This window comes from Rhipicephalus microplus, chromosome 3, assembly GCF_043290135.1.
Source record: "Rhipicephalus microplus isolate Deutch F79 chromosome 3, USDA_Rmic, whole genome shotgun sequence".
NCBI classification, from domain to species: domain Eukaryota; kingdom Metazoa; phylum Arthropoda; class Arachnida; order Ixodida; family Ixodidae; genus Rhipicephalus; species Rhipicephalus microplus.
Window position 1 is genome coordinate 17,357,148 of NC_134702.1, and position 9,528 is coordinate 17,366,675.

The 9,528-nt window shown below is 48.1% G+C and overlaps 2 protein-coding genes across 2 annotated transcripts; one reads left to right on the forward strand and one right to left on the reverse strand.

Moving 5' to 3' along the window:
- Nucleotides 1-1,687: 1,687 nt before the first annotated feature.
- Nucleotides 1,688-4,632, reverse strand: LOC119163680 (methionine synthase reductase). Its single transcript, XM_075888977.1, has one exon. It carries the CDS (start codon nucleotides 4,379-4,381, stop codon nucleotides 2,306-2,308), a length of 2,076 nt encoding a protein of 691 aa, XP_075745092.1. The 5' UTR covers nucleotides 4,382-4,632; the 3' UTR covers nucleotides 1,688-2,305.
- A 129-nt stretch (nucleotides 4,633-4,761) lies between these two features.
- On the forward strand, nucleotides 4,762-6,396 carry Ctu2 (Cytosolic thiouridylase subunit 2). Its single transcript, XM_037432594.2, has one exon. The coding sequence runs from the start codon at nucleotides 4,894-4,896 to the stop codon at nucleotides 6,172-6,174; it is 1,281 nt and encodes a 426-aa protein (XP_037288491.2). The 5' UTR covers nucleotides 4,762-4,893; the 3' UTR covers nucleotides 6,175-6,396.
- The last annotated feature ends 3,132 nt before the right edge of the window (nucleotides 6,397-9,528 follow it).

Here is a 9,528-nt window from a genome sequence, read left to right on the forward strand (position 1 = left end):
TATATGCTAATTTAGGCAATATTTCTTAGGAAATATATTATAGTTATAAACAGCCCTCCTGATCAACTTTATTTACGAAAGTGGCCATTGCACTGCATGTGCAGCTATGGCCGTAGTTGCACACTGCCCAGGAGCGAAAGTGGCAAACCAGTTTTTTGTATAGCACGTTTCACTAAATAACCATATTTCTCATGTAGAAAACACTGGTTTAAAAACACTAGGCACTCCGCTTCCTACATGAATTAATTATTAAATTTACTGCTGCTGAGATTACACACTTCATTGCAGCATAGTAAGTTCTCCCATGTGCTCGACAAAAAATGCAATATGCAGCGAATGTCTTTAAGCTTTTCTAATTGACAGGGTGAGAATGACACAGCGAAGTGTCTTCTCTAAATATAACCATATTTGCCGGTGTGACAGGGGTATTAGCAGAGCATCTGAGCTACAAAGATTCCATGGAACGTGAATTCTAGGGGTCTCTTCTACAGTACCACTGCACGCTTATAGCCCATTAGACTGGCTGCTTAACACTTCCATGACCGCGAAAAATTCGCCAAATTTCAGGTAGTCCAGAATGTTTGTGGCATCAAACTGTACAGCAAGGAGTTTTCAAAGTCACTTTGAAACCACAATTTTAGTAATGGTACAAGAAAATTTGTCAGATGTGCGAAAACTACATCGTGAACAAAGAAATTTTATTAAAAAAATCAACACTGCTCTGAACAGGGTAAGCATAAGGAAAAATCGAAATGTACGTTTCAAGCACAAGAAAAACGCACATTTCTTCTGTAAATAAAAACGCTGTTAATGCAAATGTTTTAGCGTACATAGAATAACATTACACATGGCCTCTTTCAGGTGACCATGCCAAGCAGTTTCGCGAGGCGGTAAATCACAGGCTTGCAGTGCATGTTTCACCGAAAGCATTTTTCTATTCTCTCCAATAGCTTGAGCAGTAGAAAACAAAGAGAAAAAGTTGAAAGCCCTCACGAAGCGTCACACTCACACCGGAGCGCAGTTCTAAGGTTCACTCCCGGCTGCCTTCGCGCATGAAATAGCACTATCTGCGCTGCCGCCGGCATGTGGTCCCACCCAAAGGACCTGGACACTCCTAACCTTCAGAATACATCAAATCAAATTACACCGACACGCGCTGGCCATAACGCGGCCCAAGCGCAAAGCTACACTGACCAGCTGATGACCACAGACGTTTTGGGGGTGGTTTGACGTCCGTGCTGAGATTAGAAGTATTGATGTCGTTTTCAGAGGCTGTGCTGTTGTCATCATTTGAAGATTCCAGCCCAGATGCACGAGAAGCCTCCGAAATTCACCGTTTTTTGTGAAGCGGTCACACGCGACGTCGACGCCATCATTGAAACTACGCACGCCCACCCGCGCGTAAAGAAATACGCCTTGAAATCCCCACGAGGTGAAAAACAGAAACACAAAAGCGAAACTGATAAAATACTTCTTTTACACCTTAAATACCGTAAGATGTCCACAAGGAGTCGGTTGTGAAACAGCAAGGAGCACGATACTTCAACTACACGAGAAATGTAGTACTGTACCTAATTGAGCTGGTGGGTACACTATTAAGATGACATCAGACAACGTTGAACACGGGACAGTGAGAGAACGACAGAGATAGCGCTGACATAGGCCCTCTTCACGAGCGCCCTGCGCGTCTTTCTCTCACCGTCTAGTGTAGAGTGCTGTTTGCTCCCATGTTATTACAGGAGAAATGTTCAGGTGCACAGGAATTAAATTTCTAATTGACATATCTATGAGATATACCGCTTCTGTCAGTTGCGATACAAAAAATTTGAACCAATTTGAATGCACTGTTGTGAAATGAGTAGGAAACGATCACGAACTAAAATGCAATTGCATTTGAATTCATGAAAGCAATGTCTGCAATTTGTGACATTGCCAAAAGTATCTCGTAGTTGCTTCATAGTTCAACAATCTTAGTAAAGCAACTATGATAAATGCTCTTTGTAAACACGCATGATGACATCGTGCACATAGTTGATGCAAATTAAGATATTTCAATGTGGCACATGAAACACTGTATAGTGCCAGAACAGTTATTTTACAGTAAAAAGCAAACAGGGCAGCCTTCTTATACTGCTTGCACACCCTGTGCAGCTTTTGAAGTACTCAAAGATATAGCTGCTTACTGGTAAAAATAAGCTAAAATTGCATACTGTTTCATTTATTCTATCCTATACTTACGAAGGAAGACTACAATATGAAACTATTGAAGATGACACTGAACTGAATCGTCTAAGTGTCAAAAATATTATGCAGTCCAAATGTCTTCCAAGTACCGGCCTTGCTTCTGAAGCTCTTTCACAAATGCAAGACCGTCTTCCTTGCTTGCAACGATTCCCTCATCAACAAGGATGTCCGTGAAAGTGTCTCTCACGCTTGTTGCCATGCTGACAGCGTCACCACACACATACACATGGGAGTTGTCAAGGGAAGTCAGCCTAGCTATATCTTTAGACCAAAGCCTCATGCTGTCTTGAACGTACTTTCCACCACGGATCAAAATGGAACAGCTTAAATCTTCCTCATTTAGTTCATCTTCACTACTGTGCTTCATCTCGGGGTTCTCGACAGCGTCCCCGCCACCAGCATCTCTCGAGAATGAAACTACCAGCTTCGACAACACATTTTGCTTTACAAGTTCGCAGAATTCGTCTTCATATAAAAAGTCCAAATGGCGGTGCCGAAAACCCGTGAACAACCAGGTTTCCGAAACTTCGCATCGATCACTTCGATTCATGGCTCCTTTACGCCACTGAAGGTATGAAAGGAAAGGGGCCACACCCGAACCTGGTCCGATCATAATAACCGGCGTGCTCAGTGAGTCGGGAAAGTGAAAACTTGCGTTTTTTCTCAGATAAATGGGCATTCTGCTCCACACACTGTCACTCAGTGATAAGGACGTCATGCTGGACACTATGTCCCGCTGTGTGAGCCATTTTCTGGCGAGGTCTGTTAGCCAGCCAGTGCACAGGCCCTCTTCATCACGTCCGGGTATCGGGCACCGTTTGTAGAGTATCCTGAAGCGATGTGGAACACTGTCGTCCTGCGAGGACCAGCTGCACACAGAATAGTAGCGTGGAAGGAGCCTCGGCAAGTGCTCCAACAAGGGAGCTAGAGGGGGCTTGCAGCTCGGGAAAGCCCTCAGAACATCAAGGAAAGTGTTTCTTCCTTCAAGAATGAAGCGCATATAGTCCTTGCTGCCTTCTCTGCTACTAAGCTCCAGCAGGCGCCTTTTATCGCTCGTTTCCGCAGTAAACTCGGCCAGTGTTCTCAAAAATATCTTCTTCGGGATGCCCCTAAGGTCGCAGCAAGTAGTCAGTAGCCTTTCCACGGTAATAGGTGCTTTGGGCAGGTGGTCCATGTTCCGCGCCTTCGGCGCATGCGTCACGACGACCAATTGACTACCGGGAACGCCGAGCCTTTCGACAACGAAGGTTACTTCAGCTGGGCGATTGACGCAGAGAAAGCCGAACGAGTCGCCCGGTTTAAAGCTGACGCTGGGTTCACTATCGGGTGAGGGCAGCTGGAATTCCAGTTCCCAGGCTTCTTTGACCTTCTCCGACGATGTCAGACGTTTCGCCGACGTTAGGGCGACGTGAAAAACGTCAGATTCTTGAAAAGGCAGCGGCTGACCTCCTTGCCAGACGACGTCACTGTCAGTCGTCCTCTTGACGGCGGCGCTGGACGAGTCAAATTGCACGCACACAACCGGATCTTTCATGAGCGGGAGCGTGAGTTCCGTTGAAGCGCTCATGCTAGAGCTCGTGAGACTCCCGTCTTCCATAGCCACTATAGGCAAAGGGTCCTCCTCCCGGCTTTCAGTTGTGGCGGCAGCGCCAGATATCACAGCACTACGCAACGCTTTCCACAGTTCGGCGATCCACGGTTCGACGACAGTCTCTAAACCGACGGCGTCGTCGGCGTAACCAGTCTCGTAGAATCTCGTAGCGCCCAAGGCGTCGAATTGACTTTCAAAAGTCCTGGCGCCGTTGCAAAAGTTGTTGTAGTTGGTGTCACCGAGGCCGAGGACGGCGTACTGGGTCCCGCTCAGGAGGCCGTCCGGTGCCTTACGTAAGTACCGTAGGAAACGACGAGCGTTCTCAGGCACTAACCCTTCATCCGTCGTTGACGTTACGAGAAGGAAGCAACCTTCTTTGGCCAGGTCGAATTCGCGGCCGAACGCACTCACGCAGTGCAGATCGGGCAGGAAACCTCGCTCTAGAGCGGCGTTGTTCAGTCGACGAGCTATCGCCTCAGCCTGTCCTGTTTGCGAAGCGTACAAGAGAAGGAAACGCCTGCTTCCCGCCCGTGTATCCGAACGCATCGCTCTATAATCTCTGCAGTCATCTAGAACGGCGATCACGACTTAGTACTTGAAGAAAAGTAGCGGCAAGCACCTATTCGATGACTTACAGTAGCAGAGGCACATGTGCTTGTTTGCGATTATGAAAGCACGTGTAGCTCTGGCTAAGATTACTCTTGGCTTCGATTGACTTTGTTTTGCCATTTAAAATTTCTTCAAGTAGGCAAGAAAACTGTATTGACAATGTCCAGTGGTGTTTAGCAGGATGGGGCTACAAGTTTTTTTTTTTTTGAAGTCAGGAGTCGCCAAGTAATAAATTTGTTCTGACTCTGAACAACAATAAACTAACACTAATCAAAAATAGTGATCAACAGCCTACGCTAGCCAAGTCAAGTCCAGTCAATAAGCAATGGCGGCGGCGTGTGCAGCCAATGGCGCAGCAGGTGTGCAGTGCGTTGGCACCGTGGTTGGCGCATGTTTACCGTGTTTACCATTTTCGCGGTTGTCACGCGTCATCTAATTGAACGGACAAAATGTGCTCGAATTCCTGCGATTGCGAAGAGCTCAATGAGTCCGAGCTAGCACCGAACGCCGGCGCGGACGCTATCGCGAGCACCAGCGACGACACATGCAAGACGTGTGGGAACACGGCTCACCTGGTACTCCGCAAGAAGGATGCGTACTGCAAAACGTGCTTCGTCGCAAACTGCACCCACAAGTTTCGCGCTACACTCGGCAAATCCAAGTTGCTGAAGCCGGGCGACAAAGTCCTGGTTGCTTTTTCCGGCGGACCTTCGTCGGCTGCCATGCTGCGGCTTCTCCGCGACGGTTTCTCGGAAGACACGCACAAGAAGCTCCTCTTCGAGCCGAGTCTGGTTTACGTCGAAGATTCGTCTGTGTCGGGAACTCACGGAGACGTGACGGACCTGATGGAGGAGTCCGATTTTCCGTACTTCACATGTCGTCTCGACTGCCTATACTCTACGGAGCGCCTCAAGCTTGATCCGTCGACTCATCGCGCAGAGGTCGGAGACGGCGAAGGCGCGGCGCGGACCGCATTCGCGACGGCTTGTGAATCGTTCAAGACGTTAACAGACCGCGAGTCTTTCTACAGATTGTGCCTGCGTCGTCTGCTTCTCAGGCTCGCCAGAGACAACGGTTTTGCCAAGGTGTTCACCGCCGAAACGGGCACTTTGCTGGCTGCCACCCTTCTCTCGACTATCGCCCTGGGTCGAGGAGCGCAGTTGAGGGAGGAAGTTGGTTTTCTTGACGACCGCGACCCTGAGGTCCTGCTCCTGCGTCCGTTGCGCGAGTTCAGCAGCAAGGAGGTCGAACTCTTCAACGAGCACTGCAACGTGCGATTTCGACCGCAGACAACGCCCAGCACGGGTTGCGAACCTCGCGCCAGCGTGGCCAGGCTTACGGCGAAGTTCGTGAATGGTTTGCAAGAGAACTTCCCGGCGACGGTGTCCACGGTGTGGCGGACGGGCGACAAGATAGAGTCCCGGCCTCGGGCGCGAGCCCTAGCAGCAGGGCCGAGTTCGTCGTCGCGTTGTCGTCTGTGCGATTCGCCGCTCGACACCGTGGACGTCGAGCCGTGCTCGGCCGTTGCGGCGCTACAATTGACACGTGACATTTCCAGACTGCGAGTGGCTGAAGACGCTAAGTTTACAACGTCAGATGTGGCGGACAACTTTCAAGTTGCATCTTCGATCTTTTGCTACGCCTGCCAAGCGCTCGTTAGGCAGGGCGATGCGAGCGCCCTGTCGTTGTTGTGCGACGTTGTTGGTGCTAGTAGTAGTAGTAACAGATAGCTTGGGGTGGAGCACGCTTTTATTTGAACTTCGCGTCATGTGCCGACATTGAAGCTTTCGAATTATAGAGGCCATCGAAGACAAATTGTGCCTTTCTGCCATTTTTGATCGTTAGAAGCAGGCGCGTTAGCCGTTTTCACCTGACTGATTCACATATGCAAAACGTTCGATTGACTAGACTATAACTGCTGGTTAATAAAGTTATGCTTGATGCGATTTTAACTTTCATGCAGCCATTTCACATTTCTTCTCACCTTTTCTATACATCTTTCACCACTTACAATGGAAGAAGTTTGCACTACACAGGAACAATGTAGTAGTTTGGCATCACCAAAGCATAGTGCTTCAGCATGTAGAGCATGCAGCCTACAAAGCGTGAGCAGCACACAACATGCCCGATGTGTTTAGTTGCAGATACAAAATGTCCAGCTGTTCCCAGCCGATTCCCATAACACTGTAATGTATGAAGCGTTGTGTCGCATAAACCAACTGCAAGTCGTCAGTGCCTAGAAGGTGACTTTATTGCAAAGTTGATGAAATATTCAGAAAACAATCAGGCTTACTTGCATCGGCAGTTGCATTAGGAGTGTAAAGTGCTTCAGTCACTTCTTCGCGTTACGCCTACTGCAACAGCAGCTAGAAGCAAAATGCAGTAGAATCTCACTGATACAATTTTGATGGGACCCAGATGATAAAATGTTCTATGCAATAACCATATTAACCTAAACAAAAGACATTAAAACGGGGAGAAATATGCATGCTCCATCAGTAGCTTGCTCTCAATGAGCAACATTGAAGCAGCTCGTAAATTTGAGCTGCTCTTGTTTTCATCATAGGGCGCAGCGGCCGCACCTGACAGCTATCTTTCCGCTGCAGTACGAACACTGCTGTGGCCTCAGTGGCTCTGCAACATCAGTTAGTCGGAACGTGGTTTAAGCTAGTATAGCTAAGAATACACTTAGGATTTTTAGGTATCACTGACACGCCACTTTCAAGGTAATGTTATTCAACTTTGGGCAAATATGTGGTTTTATTGTGTGCACAAAAAAGCATTTTTTTTTTTTCAAGGAATGTTGCCCAGGAATGATAAGAAAACTGTAAGCCTAAAATGCATATTTTGCAAAATCGTATCAACGAGCTAACACTGTAACGAGTTTTCTATGTTGGTCTGCCTTTACTGCACAAAAACCCAGAATTTCAACCTGGGTGTTCAACTTCAGAAGCACTCTGGTGCTAGAAACTCATTTGCAGACTGCGAAAAACCCTATGCAGGTGTCATGTCGGCATGACAAGAGTGGTGCTCGTTAAGCGACCGTTTAAGAACTGCACGATGTGAAAAGACTGAGTGCATGTGCGGTGTTGCCTAAGCAACAGTGATGATGTCCAGCACCCCTGTGTCTAAGAGTGCGGGGCGCAAGAATGAAAATAATAAAGCAAACAAGATATAATAGCGGATCACCACGGAGCCCATCAACGCCAGTCACGATAAAACAAGTGTGCCTGAGGGCAAGCGAGCCTAGGCAGCGGAAGTAAGCGGGGAGTTTGAGGAGATTGAGGCGAGCTGAAGGACTGGGCACTGAAGATGGGCCGTCAGGTTGCGAACCCTGAGCTTGACCGGCTGGCACCTCCTGCAGTCTCGCTGCCACGCGAGAGGACTGTAGCCACGGTGCATGGACTCCAGTTCCAGGCCTACAGATTCCAGTGCCGGCAGGCAACGTAGGAGCAGAAGTTGGGCTACAGGCCTCAGCTCGGCATCGAGCTAGCTGACCAGGTTGGCCCTAAATTTTCAACATGTTGCCCTGCAGCTAGGGCCTGCCTACTGCAGCCATTGAAAGGCTCAACCAAAGAGAGCTGTTACAAATGATAAGAACGTGCATCACAAATGGGCAAGGAATTGCATTAACTGTAATGTAATAAAGCGTGGCAGAAGAGTATAAAATGGCGGCTCAGCATTGCACAATGCGAATAGCCTAACCCATTAAAAAGTGCTCAGCCATAATTCTTCATCTTCATCAGCCACACGCAGCATCAGCAAAGTGTGCATAATACCTACCAGATGTGTAGCGGGTACCTTTCCTATGTGCAGAGAGACGAATAATGGCATAGCAAATGCTTCCTTAGTTCACAAAAGTTATGGCTCATGGCATAGCGGATACCTTGCATGTGTACTTGCATTAGCTGCCCCGAGGGAGTTCAGAATGAGCTCTAGAAAGGCCGCTCTTCCAGCTTTTGCTGGGGTTGTGCAGCCCATTCTGTGCAGGCCTGGCATTCTAAAGCACAGCTCTTCTGCACCCATTCCTGCATTGAGCAGCGTCGGCATAACTGATGAAGCAAACGAGGATGAAAAAGAGCGAACGCGGAGTCTGTTGATATCATAAACTTCTAACCACTGGCCTCTAGCCTTCCTATCACTGACCTCTAACCTTGCTATATTCCTAGGTCATGTGCACTGGCCCCTCGGTCGGAGGTCGTGCGCATGCAGGGATGGCATGCCAACTGCGGCTGGCTTCACTTGTCTCAGCAGAGCTGTCGGGGTTTCACTTGGTTTCCGGTGCCTGCAATGCACGTAGTGGTGTGCGTAACACTCGAGCCCTGGCAGTTTCTATGAAAATATGTAAAAAATGTTACACTGCTACCAACTGCGAATAGCGAAAACTTCAAACACAGTTGGCGTTGCCCCAACACGATGCCGTGCTCAGAATTCGCATTAGGCAGCATCGTATTCATTGAACTTTTCGTTCCAGTTTGGGATGCTTACATACGCAAGCACCCATGCAAGTGCATGATGCACAAGCTTAAAAAATTCTGGTGACAACCGCAGTTCCTGCGTCCATGTTTTGTATGCCCGTCTTTCTGCACCTCAATCTTCACCAGTCTGTGCTGATGCAGATTACCAATCAGACTGTAGGAGTTGCAGCCATGCCCTGACCCTACCTTTAATCTGCCTTCTCCATTTTCCTCTGCTGCCCTCGGCCAATTTGGTAGAGGCCAAAAGACCTGGCATTTCTAGAACAAAGGCCTCCGAGACCACGAGGCATTTCGCAACATTTCCAATTGGGGAAAGGGCATATGCGCCGTGGCACTGTGAAATTGTGCGAAAGGCAGATTTTCCAATAAATAAGCTGAGCTTGTATGCTGACACGTCATAACTGTACTCCACTTATTTTTGAATTTTTGTATCAACTAGGGGCTAAGAAAAAGAGATTTATCAAGATTTGAATCAATTGAACTTCTTGCACAATAAGTTTGTCTTCGTCTAACTTCATTTTGCAAAGTAATGTTGCATGTGGTCACTTTGGTAAGGCACAACCACATTCGATGAGTCGTTTAATGTGCCGCTTGCTGCGAGACCAT